The 19753-nt window shown below is 46.4% G+C and overlaps 2 protein-coding genes across 3 annotated transcripts; both read right to left on the bottom strand.

Moving 5' to 3' along the window:
- Positions 1–1021: 1021 nt before the first annotated feature.
- Positions 1022–13233, bottom strand: TRIM25 (tripartite motif containing 25). 2 transcript variants are annotated; one of them, XM_069032762.1, is made up of 9 exons: positions 10022–13233; positions 8872–8967; positions 8205–8438; positions 7561–7717; positions 6862–6939; positions 6410–6475; positions 5721–5747; positions 5299–5388; positions 1022–4632 (listed from the first exon to the last, which is right to left on the bottom strand). In XM_069032762.1, exons 1-9 carry the CDS (start codon positions 10631–10633, stop codon positions 4100–4102), a joined length of 1893 nt encoding a protein of 630 aa, XP_068888863.1. In that variant the 5' UTR covers positions 10634–13233; the 3' UTR covers positions 1022–4099. The 2 variants fall into 2 exon arrangements, with proteins under 2 accessions (XP_068888863.1, XP_068888864.1); XM_069032763.1 differs by lacking the exon at positions 6862–6939.
- Positions 13234–14069: 836 nt separating this feature from the next.
- On the bottom strand, positions 14070–19711 carry COIL (coilin). Its single transcript, XM_069032764.1, has 7 exons — positions 19456–19711; positions 17453–18629; positions 17036–17122; positions 16444–16491; positions 15736–15811; positions 14935–15023; positions 14070–14433 (listed from the first exon to the last, which is right to left on the bottom strand). Exons 1-7 carry the CDS (start codon positions 19704–19706, stop codon positions 14344–14346), a joined length of 1818 nt encoding a protein of 605 aa, XP_068888865.1. The 5' UTR covers positions 19707–19711; the 3' UTR covers positions 14070–14343.
- Between the last annotated feature and the right edge of the window lie 42 nt (positions 19712–19753).

The raw sequence follows: 19753 nt of genomic DNA, 5'->3' as shown, positions 1-19753 counted from the left end.
CGCTGCCATGGCCACGCTGCCACACGCCGCCACACGCCAGAGAGCGCAGAACTCCGTGGGTTAATGCACACTTCGGGCCAGGTGGGAACGCCCACGGGCCTCTCTTGCAGGGGCTGGCTTGACACTGTCCCTTGCAACACTGAGGGTCTGGTGCATCATCTCTGGTGCTCTGTGCAGAGTCTGGGGACCCCTTTGAGGGGGGCCCCTGTGATGGGCCATGTCACCCCTTCTGCTGTGGATGAGCTCCCCCCCGCCCCCCCGGTGAGCATCCCTCAGCTGGGCTCTGCACAGTGGAGGATGGGCGGTCACTGCATCTCTGACCAGAGGCTTTTCCAGGATACCCAAAGCCTCTCCTGCCCCAGCCCCTTTGGTGGAGGGTCTGTTCGAGCCTGGCAGCTGATAGCCCTGGGGCTGTGGTCCTCATCTTGGAGGTGTTAAGCTTGTGCTCAGTGAATGTCCCCAGCCCTGAGTTGTTACTTTATCTTATCTTCATCAGCGAGCAGTGTCAGGCCTCAGTCAGGGCCCCATTCAGGGTATGGTAGTCTCCTCTGCAGCTTTTGGAATACAGCTTTAAAAGTCCTTTAAGAAAATGTTTAAGTCACAAACTGTAATATTTCAGTCTTTGACGCAGGTGTAACTTAGGCTAGCAGAGGCTGGATGTCACCTAAGGCTTTTTTAAGCAATCCGCTGCTGTGTCTTTAATTGTCCATCTTCCTGCAGCTGAGGACCATGGTTTTGCTTACCCAACACAGTCTCCAGTTTTGTTTACTGGGAAAGATGATCTCATCCTCAGTGAGGATACAGCATTACCGATAATGGGTGTGTAACTCAAGGGGAAGGAGGCAGTTTAGGACCAGTCCAGATGACAGCACAGCCTCTGCAGATCTGCTTGCCCCTTCCCCAGCTCTTCTATAACCCAGTGAGTAATGTACTAAAAGACCTGTTCTTTGTATTCTGTTGTGTCTTCACTTCTGTCTCCCTCACTGCTTCGACCCTGACCACAGAACAAAACATTCAGAGATAGGGTTTACTGTGAATATTTATTGAATTCAAACCATCACTCACCAGCCAGCTCCTGGAGTGGTTACAGGCACATGGACCAGATGGCACAAAATCCATATGGTAGCCCTGCCTGTGTCTGGCTGGCACAGCTACAAATAATAACACACCTTATACAGACTGAAGTACAGGGCTGATATATCAGTACAAGCAACAGGCTTGTAACTACATAAGCATTTCTTTTTCTAAATACACTGCTTTACTGATGTCTTTCATTGAAGAAAAAATTAAATTTAAACATTAATTTATGTTCATTCAGCAACTGTTTCTTGATTTACTCTCACTTGTACATTAAAATGTAGGTCAATTCGCATCCTCATGGCATTAACACCAGAATTAGTTCTTTTTCTAGGCTAAATTGCATTCTTTGTAATACTAAAAAGAGAATTACAGTTAAAATACATGCTTCTATATATGTCTTGTTTAAAATGAGTACAGCTCTGACAGGTACTGCCCGAGTAAAACTACTTCAGTTGTGTTGAAAAGGTTTTTAAATGATCATTTATCATGTTGTAACTAATATTTTTCCTAATGTTATATCACACTAATGTTTCAATATATTCAAGATACCTGAAGCTAAACAAAACAAAATTTTTCAGAAGCCCAGAGATTGGTCCTAGTAATGCCAAGGTCACTATTTCAATCCCCACACGGGCCATTTGCCTAAGAGCTGGACTCAGTGATCCTTGTGAGTCCCTTCCAACTCAGAATACTCTGTGATTCTGTGAATTCCAAATTAACAGAACTTCACTATATGATTTCTAGTCATTCATAGCACAAAAGAAAGGAAAACAGAGGATCAGGAGCTCAGCAGAAGGCTTGTTCCACTGCCTGGTAGTCCAGGGCACCTCATGTGTTCCACACAGTTGGTCCTACACCAGAGTCCCATGTCAAGAATCCCACTTTGTCCAACAAGGCAGAATAAAAGCTGCTCTTTACTTTGTTTGGGTGTCACTCCAGACTATGGCCAAAGAAGCCCATAGAGTCAGAGGACAGTACTGACACCTCTTTAAAGTCAAGAAGCAAGGAACAGAGGATGGGGACTTTCTCCACTGCACAGACTGCTGGAGCACGTTTTTGCCCACAACCAAGTGGACAGAGTACTCCTTCAGCACCCCGCTGAGTGGATCCGCAGCCCTGTGGCAGAGCCAAGCAGCAAAAGGATTTCTCAGAGAGAACTGCTCTTATCTTTCACTGCTGAAAAACTGGAACAGCAGAAAACCCAGTTTGTCATTCATTGTTGGCTCCCAGCAGGAGACATCCTCCTTCTGCACCTTTTGAAGTGTTCTGCTCGGGTTGGGAGTTTTAGTGCTGACTGTGCTTTGGAAAGTGGAGACCCTTGAGAGAGTAGAACTGCTCCAAAGACAGCCATGGCACTTTTAGATCCACCATCAATTCCATATTCTATTCTGACCAAAAAATTGGAAGAAATCAGACTTGTGCTATCCTTGACAAAGTACTAAGGGTTTACAAACCAAGTAAAAATAGAGACACCAAGCCTGAATTCCTGAAAGCCTCTCTCCAAAGCACTTTGGCTCATGTAGGCACAGAGGTTCTTTTAAGCCTTCTAACAATTCCCTGCCAAACTGCCAGCAGTGGCTTTGTGTTCTATTTCACTAAGTCCTGTAAGGGGAGTTTTACACATCCAAGTCCAGGAAGGTTCTTGTGTGAGTTTCCTATCACCTACAAGAAATAAGACCTTACACAGTAAGTCCAGAGGCACCAACAAGATACAGGCTCAATAACTATGAGATCCAAATACCTTGATTGCCTACAGATTGTTTTAAAGTTGTAAGCAAGAAGTACAGATTCCTCTGTACCTGGTGAGAACTTATGAAGACAGACAACAACCCTAAGAACACCAGGAGAATTAAAAATCCATCCCATGGGGAACGGATCTATATTCTTCTTTGTGCTAATTCCCTGTGTCAAGACTCACCCTGTCTGTCCACAGGCTTCATGCACAGAGGAACCAGCATTTTCCATTGAGTTTCCATTCCATTTCCAGAGTGCATTACCTGCACTCTGTCTTGACACTCCTCAAATTGGAGTCTCAAAAACATGCAAGAAATCCAGTTTCTACCACCTGAAAAAACAAAAGATACACCAGCAGAGAATACTTCACCTCATAGAGGAAAAGCTTTATGACAGGAGACTCTGCTTTAAGCTAAAGATAGACCAGCAGAGAATATCCCACCTCACCAAGAGGAAAAGCTTTATGACAGGAGATCCTGAGACCAAGAATGCACCCCCTGAACTCTTCAGCACAAAAAAAAAAACCCAACATTGAAGAGCCTTCAGTGTGAAGATGTGAAACATGTTCTAGATCAGACAATGACAGAATGCTACATCCCACAATCTTCATCACAGGCTGCACACCACTGCTCTGCAGGATGTCTTCCTGACAACTCTCTGGTGTATTCCCAGTGTCTGGGCTGATGTAACTTGTTTCCTAGTAATTCTAACACCATTTCTTTCCCATCAGTTCTAAAAGTCTCTGCAGTTCCATTCTGATGGGATTGTGATACTGGCTTTTATAACTCAGAGCCATAAGACCTCAACTTAGGGACTTCACCAGCTCTTTCTGTAGCATCTGGTAGAGTCATACACTGAGAACACCTGTATGGACAACAGTACGTGCATGGGCAAAAAGGCAACTGTGAGACCCCCCCCAAAGCCTGAATTTGTCAAGGAGTTCTTCCTGTTTCTTTCTCAAAGGCGTTATTGTTACCCATGGAACACATTAATTCTGTTGCTCCTTTACAGCAAACCGCAGAAGCCACAGGCGCCACGGAAGACATTTAACAAGGATTTGCATAATGACTTTGATTTTAGGGCAATCAAGATCTTTGCAAACCATTGTCATTTTTACTATCACCAGCATTTTGCTAAATCACTATCAAAGGGCTTTAGCAATTCAGACCAAAGAATTGGCAGGTTTCCCAAACTGCTTAAAAGAGATGATAATTTTTGTATCAAACAATCAATCTTTGAGATGGATTATCTGTGCTGTAAGTGAACTAAACTGAGATACAAGACCTTATGCTTTCATTTGACAGAGAGAGACAGCAGCATCACTGGAAAACAGCCAGAAGGCTGGGTACAAGGCTTCAGTGAATTGGGCTTTGAATTTATAGATCAAGTTATGCTTCTCCCCCACTGCCATGAAAATCACAAAGCCCCCGTCGCAGTGGAGTAGCACCCCAATCCTGGTAGCCTTTGTGATGGGCAAGCACTTTTCAGTGTCATTGTGCCAGGATGATATTTTGGAGTTGAGCCACTCGATGCACCAGGACTTGCTGTTCCTGCCCAGGCGGCTCTCGGGGCCCTGCCGCTCCATGCTGCCGTAGCAGATGCCGATGCCGCAGAAGCTGTTGTGCTGCAGCTCCACCTCCCAGTAGTGGATGCCTCTCTTGAAGCACTGGAAGCCCAGCACCTGGCGGTAATCGGTGAAGCGCTGAGGGTGGTACCTGTGACCCGCGGAGGTGTCTGAGATGGACATCTTGGTGTAGTTCTCAGACAGAACCACGGTGTTGTGAGCTGTGTTGTAATCCAGTGTGATGTTGGCAGCATCTGCAATGACATGAATCACTTGAAGGTACTGAAGAACAAAGCGCTTTTATTTATCCTGTCCCACCTCAGCACTTTTTCCCATGTTTATCTGCCAGCTCTGCTCCCCTCCTCAGTGCAGCCATTTCTTAGGGCCACAGTAAAAGCTTCTGGGTTCAACTGCGGCTCCATGTTACACAGCAGGCAAATGGAGGGCAAGTTTTCTTCCTTCCTGCAGCCCCACAGGATCCCTTTATCACCCAAATACACCCTGGCAAAAGAAGGTGATTGCTGATCTGGCAGCAAAAGGTATGCCATGTTGTATAACACCTTAACAAGCCATCATGGGCTCACATAAAAGCCTGTATTTAATTTAAAAAGAATTAAATAGTATTTCTAGGCTACTCTAATGCTGTCATTTTGGGGGAAACCAAAGTAATTACTAAAAAAACTTCATTTATCTTCACAAAGATACGTGAATGCTAAAGACGAATTTGATTCATCTGGCAAAAGAACCACTTAGAAAACTCCTGCCCCCTTTTTCTCCAGAAATTTCCTTGATTTGTAACAACCTATTAAGCTAACGAAACCCCCCAGAAATATTTTTCTCAGGTAACTACAGAGGACACGTAACACCAGTGCAATAAGAGCAAAGTTCATCTTTACGGAGTGTAATGTTGGGTGTCTTACACTGCAAGAGCTCCTCTCTGGGTTTCTTCTGGAAGCTGCCAATGAGCTCTTTAGAAGCAGCAGCTGTGGTGGTTGGTGTGGTGGTCGGTGCTGTGTCAACAGAAGAAAAGAGAGTTTGGCCAGTTGGGGAGAGACCTCACCCTATCACAGACACACTCAGGCTGGAGCTCATCTGGTTTAGCCTCCTGCTCCATGCAGGGTTAACTTCAATATTAGCTCAGACTGTTCACTGTCATGTCAAGTTTTGAAAATCCCACTCTCTGGACAACTTCTCTCAGTGTTTGATTGCTCTCACAGTGGCCAGCAAGAGCCTTCTCAGAGCAAGAGAACTTTTGCTCAATACACCAACACTCATGACCATCTCATCATTTTAAGAGCAGTCAATGAGAACTAGAATAGACATGATGAAAGTTTCGACTCACCAACTTTAGCAGCTTTCTTTTTCTCTTCTGGATGGGGGGAAAAGAAAAAAATAAACTGTGAGTTCTACTGGGAGGCAAAAGCCACTGCAAGGACTATGTCAGCTGTAACACCATCACCATGGCTCTTCTGAAACTGCAGCAGTAGAGAGCTGACAGTCCAGCAGGTTGAAGCCATGTACAAATACCCTCACACTGGAAAGCTGCACATCAAGCACAACCTTCCATTTGCTTCCTATTTCACAGCATCATAAGCCTGGAAGGAGGCTGATCTCCCCTCCAGGAGCAGTGTTTTCAGGCATATGGAATACTCCTGTTCCCATGAGGAACACTGCCAATTCCTTTCCTTTTTACAAAAGAGCTGTTAGCGCACCAACAGGAGCTACAGCTCCTTTCCAGTCCCACTCCCCCAGCACACCCCCCTCACTGTTCCACACCCAGCACTCAGACCATGTGTCAAGAACTCTGTGGAAGTAACAGAACTTTTTTCTTAACACTTGCATTTACTTCAAAAAGAAAACATGGAAGATCTTCCAAAGAGGCTACAGTGCCCATTAATCCTGGTATCTGGACAAAACATCAGTGAAAGGCCCCAGTATAACCTGCCACAACGACCATCACCCCAACCCCAGACTGGAGGCAGGATGTAGGCAGCAAAATGTTTGACTCACGCTCCTGTAATCACCACTTACTGGTATCTGTCTCCACCTGTGAAGTGTTTTGAGCCTGGGGAAGGGTTTTCTCTTTGTGGGTGTAGTCTGTGAGGAAGGAAGAAAAAAAACAGAACATGAACAGATCATAAGCAGAACTCAAGAGACACAAATCCATCAAACAAACCAAAAGGTGCATAGCACAAATTTTAAAACCTGCAAGAACCAGAGGGTGGGGAGGCTCTGCTTTGTTTTACAGCCCACACTGACACCACTACAGGCTGATGCACTCCTCTATCTGTGCAGTTCACCTTCCAGCTCACAAGGCATCCATCCCCAAATACCCCAAAGCACCCTCCCTTCCCTGTTCCCAGATGCTCACTGCAGGTCATCACTTCATCACCACCACAGCAAACAGCTCTTGGGAAACTGCTTCAACTCTTATTTAATAGTAAAGCCATAGTTAGGAGAGGATGATGTTCTGTAGTACTTACGTGGTCCATAAGGCTTTTTTCCAACAGGGGTTTTGTTTGGATGAGCCACTGGAGGGGCCTTAATTTTCACAAGTTTGACTGCAATGGTGATAATTTACATTATCGTTTGTATAGCCAAGAACAGTCATGCATTAGTGAGGACATTTTTCCATCTCATTTTCAGTTATATGAACAGAACTGAAGTGATATTTGGCAGAGATGGGAACTGCATACCCATTCCACGGTCCAAAAGACAATTTGGCTTAACCCGGTAAGTAGAGCTTTGTTCCACAACACTTACTTACACAATCAGCACCTTTACAGCTGGGTAAGCAGAGTCCTGCCCCTCTAAAGCCTTTCAAATCTCTCCTCAAATCCACATCCTAACCACATCTGACCCTGCTACATAGTACCACCATAAATTACTCAAAGGAAGAAAGGCTAAGCTGTGCCAGAAGGGTGTATCGTGATACTCATCAGCTTATCCAAATATAGATAACAGTGAAGAGACAGTGGCACATTTTGTCTCCTAATTTAGCCCAGACTGTAATGTTTTTGTGTGGAAATGGAGCACTGCAGAGATTGGAAGACACAATTTATATTAACCAACTGTATTTGTTGCACTTTTTTCAAAAAATATATTTGGCTTGGAGAGGAAAGATCCCTCATTTCAGCTCAAAGCAAAAGTAGAAAATGCCAATTTCCCCAGTGATACAATACCTTCTTCTTTTTTCTCCTTACTCTGAATCACTGAAATTTTCACTATTTCTTTAAGGTTAATGGCAGACTGGTAAGTGGAATGCATCACATTTTGGTCCATTTCAACTACAGGAACGAAAGCCTCTTTTGTTGATGTTCGTTGCAGTGCTGCTGCTCTCTGAAATGACAAATGAAAGACCACCTTGTGTATCACACAGAGAAAAATACAACCAAGTTACTTTAAATGGGGTGGAGTTTGTGCATTCATCTCGAATTCAAGGGAACAAAGGCTACAGTCAGACACAGCTCATGGCAAAATTCCAGTAGCAGCTGAGATGCCTTAATTCCCACTGGTACCTGAACCAATGAGGACACTCTACCAGCCAGGTCACAGCACAGAGCTGCCACACCTCATGGAGGTGACTCTTGCCCAGTGACCCCTCTGCTTGTGGTAGAGGCAGTGGCTGAACTGGGGGAGTTACCAGACACTGATTCTTTCACTGATATTTGTGTACTTATCAGTACATCTTTTGATAGAAGGTTCTTGCACACCACTGCATTACCATTTGACTGGAAGTCTCTGGAGAGCAGGATGACCACAGCAGATTTTTGTCATTTTGCATTCTAGAATGAAGAACTGGATTTACATTTAAATGACATATTACCTTCAAAAACAGAACGTCATCACTTTCAGTCAGTGCCATCTCAATCTGATCTTTGAGAGACTGAATTTCATTCTTCTTATTTCCCAGAACACTGTAAATATAATCAAACTTATTCCAAACTCTCTTTTCTTCCTCTGTAATTGCTTTCATGATCTCATTTTCTCTTTCTTCAATTACAGCTTTAATTTCTGTAAACTCATTTCTGACCAATTCCTTCTTTCTTGAAGCTGTCTCCTGGAGCAGAAAAGAGCAGATAGGCACTGGCTTCAAAAGAACAGTTTGTGACCAAAATATTCTCAGTGCTACTGCACGAAACCCTCTGAGGAACATATGGGGTTCTCTTCCTTGAAACAGGCAAGAGGAGAGCTGTGTATTTCTATGTGGTTTGGAAAGAAAACTCCTTCACTCAAAAGGAATAGAGCCCATTCTCAGTGTCACCCTCACATGAGGGTATAAAACCTTGCACAGTAACTGGTTTCCTCCCATCTCCCACAGAGCTGCCTGGCCTTGCCAAAACTCCTCTTTTCTGTTCCTGCCTAATAACTCTTCTCCTGCCAATGCAGCCTCAGTACTACAGCTGTTGTCACAAGGGTACAGTCACCAACACCACGCAGTAGTCAGCAGGTGCCAGGCAACCTGAGAGCACTTTGTACAGTTACCCACTTACAGCAGATTGGTTCTGGTTTGTTTTCACTGTGCTCATTGCCCGGGCAGTTCTTTCACTCTGACTATGCAGCTCCACGAGTTTCTTCTTCAGCACCGACTGCAACAGGAGAGACCAGAAAGTATTTCAGAGAGGCAGTTGTCATATCTGCTCTCAGTTTTAAACACCCTTGTAAACACTTAGTACTCTCAGCTTAAAATCTACCTTCCCTTGAACCTTAGAGCTTATAAAAAGTACCGTCCTGCACACGTGTGGTTTGTGGCACCACACCCTCCCACACCCACCCCACCTCTCCCAAGAGCAAGATGCCACTGTTCACATTCTCTTGATAAAGGACCCGGTGCTTTCATCAGCACAGCAGTTCTCATGCTAAGAATAAATGTTACATTAGCTCTCAGGTTAGACTTTGGGCATGAAGTTGACACTACTGTTCACCCCTCTCCTTTTGAGAATTTTCTCATTCAGATGTGATTTACCTGTTCCTGTAGTTCAAAATTCTGCTAAGCTCAATCAGGGATAAGTTCTGCAGCTAAGCTGTGTACACACTCACTGAACAGATGGGAATTTGGCCACCTAAACTTTTTCAGCATGCTTTACTCATCCACACTGATTTTCAGCTCGAAAATATAAAGGTCAGGTTTCCTTCCCTTCTACTCTGTGAACCTCCTGGTTTTCATCTACGTACTAGAGATCTCCCTAGGATACCTTTATAATTCTTCTCTTTCTGAACATCTGCAGAGGAACGTCAGCCCCCCAGGCTGTGAGAAGCCTGGCAGGAAGCAGAGCAGCAGAAACAGCTCAGAGTTCTGGGTGACGCCACAGAGTGTGGGAGGCCTCACCGGTGAGCCCAGCCCAGCCCAGGAGCTGGCAATCAACTCCCTGACAGCTCCTTCCCAGACCCCTGCCCGTGAGCAACATCTTGGAGAGAGGAGGAAAACGCAATGAATGACTCTGAGCACATGATGGAGGGCAGATAACAGCTTGCCAGGGCCAGACATGAGATTTACAGTCGATGTCTTGCTCCGGCTTCCCCCCCGCACTCGATAGCGGCTCCCCAGGCACCGAGGGGGCCAAGGAGCGCTCCGGAGTGCCCTGGGAGGGTGTTCCAGCCCCGGGCGGCACCGGCCACCCCCGCCCAGTCCCGGCTGCTCACCTGGGCAGCGGCTTTTGCCTGTTCCAAAGGGCTGGTGGGGCACAGCTTGTGCCCGAGCAGGCAGAGGGAGCAGATGCAGACGCCGTGCTTGCTGCAGAAGAACTCGAAGAGCCTGTTGTGCTGGGGGCACTTGCGCTGCTGCAGGTCGCGCAGGGGCGGGCAGAGCTGGTGGTCGCGGAAGGCGGGGCTGTCGCGGTGCGGCCGCAGGTGCTCGGCGCAGAAGGACGCGGTGCAGGTTAGGCAGGTCTGCACGGCCGGCGCCTCCCGGCAGCTGTCGCAGGACACGGGGGGCTCCCCCGCCCAGCACCCCGCCGCCTCCCCATCCTCCTGCCCCTCTTCCTCGCCCTTGGCCCCGGCGTGGCCCTGGAGCTGCTCCACCACCCGGCATAGCACCGTGTTCTTCTGCAACTGCGGGCGGCCCGCGAAGGTAGCCCGGCACTGCGGGCAGCTGAAGCCCCCCGAGAGCCCGGCCCAGGTGAGCTCCAGGCAGGAGGCGCAGAAGTTGTGCCCGCAGGGCACCGTCACGGGGGTGCTGAAGAGGCAGAGGCAGATGGAGCAGGTGAGCTCCTCCTCCAGCCCCGACAGGCCCGACTCCGACTCCAGCGCTGCCATCGCCCCGTCCGCAGCTGGCCCAAGAGCCAAAACCAAAACTGGGCTCGGAGAAACGAAACTACGGCCGGGGCTTTCCGGAAAACTACGTGTCCCATCCCCGCCCCGACGGGAGGGGCGGCAGCCGGGGGACGGACCCTGAGGCGCCCGCCCATGTCGGGGGCCGGGCAGCCCCGGGATGCTGGGGGCTCTGCCCCGCGGAACGGGACCCCCGGGGCGCGGACGGGACCCCTGGGGGGGACGCGACCCCCACGCGCGGAGCTGCGGGCGGGCCGGGCCGGGGGCTCCGAGCCGGGGGTCGGGGCAGCGTCATCCGGAGGTGCCCGGACGCCTCGGCGTTGGTTCTGAACCGCAGCGGGGCATTTGGGGATCGGTGCCCACCCGCGCTGCCGGCCCCGCTCCCGGCCGGCCGCCGGCACAATGGTGTGAACCCCAAATCCCGCCGAGCACCGGCCCAGCTGCTCCGAGCTATGGGTAACCCGGCTGCTGGAGATCCTACGGACTCATAGAACGGTTTGGGTTGGAAAGGACCTTAAAAATAATCTGTTTACAACAGCTGATGGCAGTGCAATGTTTTTAAAGCACACAGGTTACTGCATTGTGAATGTGGAAACCGTCTCAACAGAAGATGCTTCCTCAAATTTCTTTTTCTCAGTCTTAACTGTTCAATAATCACTGTTTCTAACAGGAACGTTGATGCTGAATAGGAACACGGCAAGTACTCCTGTCTTAACTAACCTGACCCCAAATTCTTCCAGTGGTCTCTTCCTCCCCTCTCTTCTGCCTTGTCTGCTCAGGGCCCTCTGTACTTCCACCCACGCTGGCAGCAGGGGTGAAATGGAGCAGCCTGGCACAAAGTCTGTGATCTCCCAATAATTTAAACAGAGCCTGATGGGCTGCAGCAGAAGGAGCCAAGTGCTCTCAACTCTTGTCCAGTGGGCAAAGAACACCTTGTGTGGAGAACTGCTGAGGTTTCCTTTAATGTCATTTAAAAGTATTAGCAGGCAATCTTCTTGGCATTAGTCCTCAGGGACTTCCAAGAATGTTCAGGAATTGTATAAAGCACTTGAAGTGATGGTGGGTGGTCTGTTACAATTGAAACCAGCTCCTAGCCAGTTCTTTTGGAAGATTAAATTAAATCTGGACAATCATTGTAAGCCTATGTTGCACAGGTAACGTGGACTTGTACCTACATCAGCCTTGCAACACTCCTTCAGGACAAGCTCCAGAGGGGTTGTGTGTCACAGGGCTCTGAGTTACTGCTTAGTAACAGATACAGGTGCAGAAAGGCCAATGAAGGCATTTGGAGCCGCAGGACTATGACAGGAGCAAAAGTTCAGGGATCAGCTCTGTCATATCCTGGAGGGTGGAGGAGTTTCTAGGAGATGGGCACAGTGCCACAGGTTTACAGTGTGGGTGGGATGTGCTGATTAGGACCTTGTAACTGCTGCCAGAGGAAATGCAAACACCTGACAAGGGGTGGCTGACAGTGACTGCAAAGGAACATTCTTAGAGAGCTGTGCTGTGCAAGAGAGGGGACCAAGGAGCAGATCTTAATGTTTGCATTTTTTATTTTTCCATAAGTGAACAAGCACCCTGGGCTTATCTGGACTAAGCCTCTGTCATCTTTCAAAGACTCAGCACCTTCACTGTATTTTCTGCAGCACTCACAAGGTATCAACCGATACAGACAAAGGTATCCAAATAAAAAGGGTAAATACACATCCTCACAATTGTAGCTTTTGCTTCTGGAGCATAGCACAGGATGTTTCGAGCTCAGATGAGCAGTTTAAGTTCCCCATTGTCAAAAAGGGCTTGAAATTCTGGTTTTGAGGAAGCCCAACCACTCCTGTTGTCTGAGACAATAAAGTTTTAACATAAAAATTTACTGCTAGCATTTAAATAGCTACTGAAGTTATTACTTTCTTTTGCTTGCAAATACTTGAGAACGTCCTGTGATTCTGAACTAAATCTAACCCTTTGCCCAGACACTGCACATTCAAAGTGCCCCACAGAGCCCAAGCAGGGATTTAGAAGCACAGTGCGAGAAATTGTACCTTGTGTTCCTGCCCCCAGCAAAGGGGCTGGCGAGACAGGAAAGCCCGGGGGACAGAAAGACAGCAGTGAGGGTTTGTTCAACGTTTCACCACCTCCCTGTGGGATTCACATGCACATTGTCCCATCCCAGGTTCCTCAGAGCAGCCCCCAGGAGGTGGATGGGACAGGGAGGGCTCTCAGCAGCTCCCCTAGGCTGCCTTCCCTTGGTCTGATTTGAATTGGGCAGTGAAGCAGTAGCTTCACTCAAACTTGGTAACAATGGGTAAATAAAATTCAAGATTTTACTTTGTAAACATTGTCTCTCAGGGATGTATTTGTTTTCCAGCACCAGCTGTTTGGCACAGCCAGAGTGACTCTGCATCCATTTAATTCATGGCCAAAATACACAGTAGACAATGGAACAAGAGGTGCTATGAAACACTTGCACTTAGCTTTTGCGACTTCCTAAGAAAAAGTAACAATTTCCCTTAGAAAAACAGTCTTTCCATTAATCCCCACTGTCTGAGCACAACTGTGCTGGTGTCTGACATCTTCTTCTCATCCAGTTTGCAAGAATAGCCACACATGAATCTAACTGAACTTTTCTCTTAAAAAACAAATCCTACCATGAAATAATGGCATCTGAAGAGAACCACAATACACAAATTCATTTTACTTGAATAAAAATGATTCCTTCACAAACAAGACATTTTAATATGGCTGATGGAAAAATGCACAGTATTTTAATGTATTCATGCACTAGGTCAGAGTACATGACAGCTAAACCATAATGCACAATTTTTCAGGTGTTTGTTTGTATTTAGGGTTTGTTTTTTTCCATGTCTTCTCTGTAGGAGTCAACTACTCAGGGCAGGGATGATCCAAAACTGTAAGACTTGCCAAGGCTACAGAGGTACAAGGTGCCCCCTCAATGCTAATAATTGTTAGAGCTGTCAGTGCAGTGCCTTGACAGGACCTGATGACCCATTCTGCTGCTGGAAAGGGAAGAAGAAAGGCAGCACAGAAATTTCAGCACTTACAGGGCAAGAGGGTTTGGTCTAAAACAAAAAATAAAGGCTTTCAGAGGCTACACAGATTAACACAGTGGGACACAATTGTGCCAGGGGTTCATGTTATATTCCACTGGTTTTAAGTTGGCAGTTACCAGTACTATTTATCTGCCTCAAAATTATAGAAGCTTGAAATCCACAGGCTTTTCTGGACATTTCAGGTGAACGCTTTAAGTAACTGCAAAGTCACAGCATTTGTATGATGCTTGGCAGCAGCAGAGGAAGAGTTCTGCACATCAACAATATTTATAATTAGTTTTTAAATGAAAGTGACCCCTGGCAGTTATACAGCTCTAGCCAAACCCAGACATTTAGTTACTCGCAGTACAGGGTTGTGTTTTATCTTTTAATCAAACCAATCCAGTTCTGTGGCTTGCTACAGTAGGATATAAATATTCAAACCCAACAGATCTATATTAGACTTCCTATAATAAACAAAGTTTTCATGTATTACATAAAAACATAGCCTAAGGGAAAAAAGTGGTTTTCTTCTGGCCTACTTCTTTTTAAGCCAGTAATATCCACCAGTGCACCTGCCACCCTCAGAACCAGAAGGCAGCATTTCACAGAACAAATCTGTACAATTATTCACATTTTTTTGACATCCTAGATGGTTCCATTTTCAATGCTGGATCCATTAACTGGAGGCTCCACAATCAGTCTTGGCTCTATCAGCGCATCCCAGCTTTCAGTTATCTGAAAACAAACCACAGGCAACACTTAACAGGTGCCAGCAATACCAGCAGATGCAATTTGTGTGCCATTATGCTTTTGCCTAGACCTGAACAACAGCACTACGGAAGCAAGATCTCAGCTCCTCTGTGACTCACTGATCCTACTGATGAACCTCAACCTGCCTGCTGTCCCGGGTAAGGAAAGGTGCGGGTAAGAACAACAGCAATGAAATGAAAAGCTGGTAAGAAAGGATCTCTATGAGACATGATGTTGTTTATTAGCCAAAACAAGAAATTTGATGAGTGGCTGTGACCCCAGTTAATTGATTAACATGCAAGAACTGATTATTATTATATAAACATGCACACTCTTGCTAGAAAGGAACAATTCTTTTTGTTTCCATTTATTTAAATTGGATGCACTATTACAAAGGGAATGTCCCTGAGGTGAACAGAGGCAGGAAGCAGGACAGGTGTCAGCTCTGCAGAGCTGGTGACAGGGCTCAGAGCAGGCCCCACGTACCTTGGTGTCCTGAGGCACCGCGTACTCGATGAGCTCCACTCCGTCTGCAGACTGGTACACCAGGTCGAACTTCCCTGGCTCCTTAGCAACTGAAAAACCAAACAGCTCAACTAGCTACAAACCAAAGAAAGTTTAAATGTTTACCACAAAAGCTGATCAAAACCATTTTGGTTTTGAGGTTTATTTTGGGGGTTTTTTTTGAGCTTAGTGTCTGGGTTCATAATTGTAACAAAAGATCTTCAAGTAAAACTGAATACTACGTGCCAAAATTAAGGTAATTATCTGACTACTTACATGAGAAAGTCAACAATATGTTGCTGAAATTTGAGAAAAATGCCCCTATGACAATTCATTAATTCTGGCTTAAATGGCAACTGGAGAATACAGAGTTTCAGAAACATTCATCATTTCAGGTCTCAGGAACTGCCCCTTGTCATTGCAGGGACTCACTTCCACACCCACTGAAGACATACCATTATGACCTCACACTCTCTCTGTAGTTCCATAAAAGAATTTCTTCAAGAAAATGAAACCACAGTAGAGATGAGTTACTGACCACTCAAACTGACTGAAAATATTTATATTGTAAATACCCATGAGCATCCTTCAGTTCAACTAGCAAGGATTAGAACTTCTCAATTTAAATAGACTTTTGGGAGAGGGAGTGAGAAGGGGAGGGGTGTGTTGAGAATGAACCCAAGGAAGTTGGGAATACTCCTGAAAGATGAAGTGTTCCTTGGGCTTTTGGTTTTCCAGGTGACAGCACATGACAACAAGCCCTTGGTGTCCCCAGGTACATACATTGTCCTGCTGATGTTGAAAGGATCTCAAGTTCAATCTGCTTTTTTTCAACATTCCAACTGATTATTTTCGCCTCCTTCACAAAGCAACAAGAAAGAATCAGGTAAGACACACTTCAGCACCGGATAACTATTCCATATTTACAACCATTGTGCTATTTAATTGCTGCCAGAGGAAATAAGTATATTTGGCTATCAAATTTTCCAGTCTCCATGTATAAAATCTGCAAAGAATTAATGCTCAGCAATCTGTAACGACCTGCATCAATAAACCAAAGTTACTCGTTGTCACCAACTTTGCAGTTTAAATCAGCACTTACCCAGAAACCAAGTTATTTGAAGTAGCAACAAAATTTTACTTGCACCAGTTTTAAGAACTTGCCTTGACTTCAAATAGCAGTAGACTCAAATACAACTACATTTTTCTACTTGAAGGTCTGCATTTTTTGTCATCTCTAAAATATTAATGATTATTAATAATCCTTGCAGTTGGTGGTTTGTTTTTTGGTTTGTTGTTTGTTTGTTTTAATAACAGCTACACTCAATTAGTTTCAGCTTCTAGGGTTTTTGATTTTTACTGCTACACCTGCAATAGCCTGTGGAGTCAACTGGATGCAAAGAAAAACACTGCACAACCTCAAAATATTTAAGCCATACCTCACCTATCATAGTTCTTTGAGTGAATGAAGGGAGGAAAGAAAACCAGTACCTTATAGTCTGAAACTTCAGGACTGTAATTTTCACTTAGTTCCAGGCGCTGTTGAAAGAAATACAAGTAACAAATTGTAACTTTCCCCAGTCTTTGATGATTCCACCTATATCCAGACACAGTTTCTTCAGCAAGAGAAAAGTGCAAGAGCCAAGTCTCCTACCCCTGGAATCCAATGCCAATCATGGCCCCAGGTAGACTTCCAGGACTCACTGCTCCAAAGGATTTACATTCAGGTCAGGCTGTGTGAGGAGATAGGGGAGATGGATCCCAGTCTCCTCAACTGCAGGGATTTCATTTTCATTTACTCTTTTATTTTGCACTGCAGTGTAATTATTTGTATGGTACGATTTGCAATAACATTCACATGGAGAAATCACATTGAAATGACAGCAGAGACAGCATTTGTTGTGTTATACATAATACAGAAAGTCTAAAGAAATGCACTTCTGTATATGCTCCAAACATTTGTAAAAATCAAAGCTTTACAACAAGTGAATTTTTTAGAGAAACTATTGGCTCAGAAACTTAAAAGTGGCTCAAATGAAGCAATTTTAACCTACTAACATTCAGTATTTCCAGAATTCTTTACCTTAAAAGCAATTCTTTCTCCCACTTGGGGTGGAGCAGCTAGAAGAGGTAACACACTATAGTCTCTCTTGGGAATCTCCACGGGATTCTGTGAAACAAAGAGTAACCCACTGATTTAAATACTGTATTAGTGAAAACAGAAGACAGTGTTCATGCTGTACGGATTGCAAGAAGCTCTGAGAAGAGTAAGGTACATGCTTTCTTTTTAGATATATGACACAATCACTTTATCGTTGTTTCACAAACAGTTGTTTCACTTGTTTCAGGCTGACAAGTGGAATTACAGTAAATAAAAGTTAAGATCAACCTTTATCCCACTAATCTATTTCTGCTTTTATGAATTATTCTCACCCTATAGGTCCTTTGTACAGTTCAAGCTGCCAGAGAAAGGTGACCTCTGCCTGTGTCAGTCACTCACCTGGACAAGGACAGAAGTGTTTGTCACAGCTTCATTAAACTGCCTCTGTTTCTGGCCTTCACTGCTGTAGTTATAGAAGAAGCCAGGGTTTGCTCCTCTCCCATGGCCTTGGCCCCTCATCATCCCACGAAACCCACGGCCCCTAGGTCCTCTCCAGAAGTTATCCTCTCCTGTTCCACGCCCCCTTCCACGGCCTGGGCTGGCAAACGGTCCTTGGATACTGGCTGGCAACTGTTTAGTGCAGTTCCTCGCTATGGAATTACCCAGTCCAGCATCTGCCGCAGATTTTTTAATGACAAGTGTGTTTGAATCTGAACTATCAGAGTCTGAAGAGGAGCTCTTTGCTTTGGGAGCCTTGGTGCTGGCTTTTACAGCCACCACATGGTTTGGCACTGATTTTTCCTTTGCAGGGCTGTCTTGTGCTGGTGCCACGTTCTCATCCTCCGTACTCGAGTCAGAATCTGAACTAGAGGACTGAGGTTTTTTAGCATTTTTTTTTATTGCAGTCTTAGTCTTTTCAATGTTAGACTTTACAGTCACTTTATTAGTTTTCACATCAGAACCTGAGGCAGATTGGGATGTGTCTTTGGGAAGTGTCGCCACTACAGGTTTATGGGAAGATTTATTTTCCTTTACATTTAATTCACTGCTGTCACTGTCAGACGATGTGCTGGAGGAATCTGAAGCTCCCACCCTCTTTTTCCTGGACTGTGTTGTGATCTTTTTGGTGCTATTTTTACCAGAATTTACAGAAAAGCTCTCATTTGCCCGTTCTAAAGCCATCTTTTCTGCAGCAACCTTTGTCTGCTTTTCGTCCTTCTTTTTTGTTGCCAACTGCTTCTCCCTCTCTGTCTTTTTCATCTTTTTAGAATGGGCAGTAGACCTCTCTTCCTTACCTTCTGCAAGTCTATTTCTTCCACTAACTTCTTCCTTTCTTTTTCTTTTCGTGTACCTTTTTTGAGTGTCCCGAGTATCTACAGAGGTCTCTTCCCTAAAAGAGGAATACTCAAGGTTATGCTTCTCCTTTTTCTTTTTCCTTTTATGCTTGCCTTCATTCCTAGAGAATTCTTCTTCATCCTGCTTGTGTCTGTGCCTTTTTTTGTCTTCTTTTGTTGTGTAAGTAAAGACATCATCTATCTCTTCATAATCATCTGCAATTATCTCTTCCAATTTTACTCTGTTACCAAAAAAAAAAAAAAAACAAACAAAAGCCACTGTTCAGCATAATGAACACTCTTCCCTACATGTTCGCAGCTCAGGCAAGTTCCTCTAGAGTGAAGCTGTTCCAGCTCTTCCCCGGACAGTCCAGAACCCTCCCCTGCAGACACAGTCTCCCATCTCCGGGAACATTTCCAACCGCTTGGCTCCCTCCAGCCCTTCTGGACATCCTGGGGTGTCTCAAGTGCTGGGAATCAGTGCCCGTGGACACCTGGCTCCCGCTCCACCGCCCAGGGAAGGGAGAGCTCAGTCCCCCAGGGAGGCCCTGTCCCATCAAACCCACGAGGGGATTCACAGAATCCTAGAATGGGTCAGGTTGGAAAGGACCACAGTGGGTCATCTGGTCCCATCTCCCTGCCCAACCAGGGTCATCCCAGAGCACAGGGCACAGGGTTGTGTCCAGACAGCTCTGGAACATCCCCAGTGAGGAAGACTCCACACCCTCTCCGGACAATCTCTCCCAGCGTGCGGTCCCTGCACAGGGAAGCAGCTCTTCCTCATGGTCAGGTGGAACTTCCTGGGCATCAGTTCCTGCCCGTTGCCTCGTGTTCCATGGCTCGGCACCACCGGGGAGAACCCGGTCCGACCTCTTGGCACCCCCTTTAGGTACTGATAGACACTGATGAGTTGCGTGTGTGGGACTGACTCCCCGATCCCGCTGTCCTGATTCAGGTCCTGATCTCTCTGTCCCAGTCCTGCTGCCCTGCTGCCCTGATCCCGGTCCGGATCCCGCTGTCCCTATCCCGGTCCCTATCCCGATCCCGCTGTCCCGGTCCGGTCCGTACCGCAGTGAGTCGTTGTCCCGCACCAGGCGCGCGCTCTCCGCGGGCGGCAGCAGCGCCCCCTCGAGGAAGAGGCTGAGGCGGGCGCGGCGGCTGAAGCCGAAGCGGTGGCGGATGAGGCTCAGCAGGTCGGTGACGAGCCGCGCCTGGCCCGGCTCCAGCAGCAGCCAGCACAGCGCGCAGCCCGGGCTGGCCGGCGGAGGGTGATCGAACACCAGCCGCAGCCGCACCGGGCCGGCGCCGGCCGCCATCATGGAGGAGGAGGAGAAGGAGGAGGAGGAAGAGGCGGAGGAGGCGGAGG

Source organism: Aphelocoma coerulescens, chromosome 18 (assembly GCF_041296385.1).
Source record: "Aphelocoma coerulescens isolate FSJ_1873_10779 chromosome 18, UR_Acoe_1.0, whole genome shotgun sequence".
NCBI lineage: Eukaryota > Metazoa > Chordata > Aves > Passeriformes > Corvidae > Aphelocoma > Aphelocoma coerulescens.
The sequence above is the reverse complement of the archived record's forward strand: the minus strand, read 5'-3'. Positions and strand labels throughout refer to the sequence as shown.

Coding starts and splice junctions, on each gene's coding strand:
- TRIM25 (XM_069032762.1), bottom strand. CDS start 10,633: ATGGCAGCGCTGGAGTCGGAGTCGGGCCTGTCGGGGCTGGAGGAGGAG. Junction 8,439..8,871: donor CAAACCAGAACCAATCTGCT/GTAAGTGGGTAA, acceptor TTTCTGCTCCAG/GAGACAGCTTCAAGAAAGAA. Junction 5,748..6,409: donor ACAGGTGGAGACAGATACCA/GTAAGTGGTGAT, acceptor CCCCCCATCCAG/AAGAGAAAAAGAAAGCTGCT.
- COIL (XM_069032764.1), bottom strand. CDS start 19,706: ATGATGGCGGCCGGCGCCGGCCCGGTGCGGCTGCGGCTGGTGTTCGAT. Junction 18,630..19,455: donor CGGGACAACGACTCACTGCG/GTACGGACCGGA, acceptor TTTTGGTAACAG/AGTAAAATTGGAAGAGATAA. Junction 15,812..16,443: donor CTGAAGTTTCAGACTATAAG/GTACTGGTTTTC, acceptor TGCTTTGTGAAG/GAGGCGAAAATAATCAGTTG.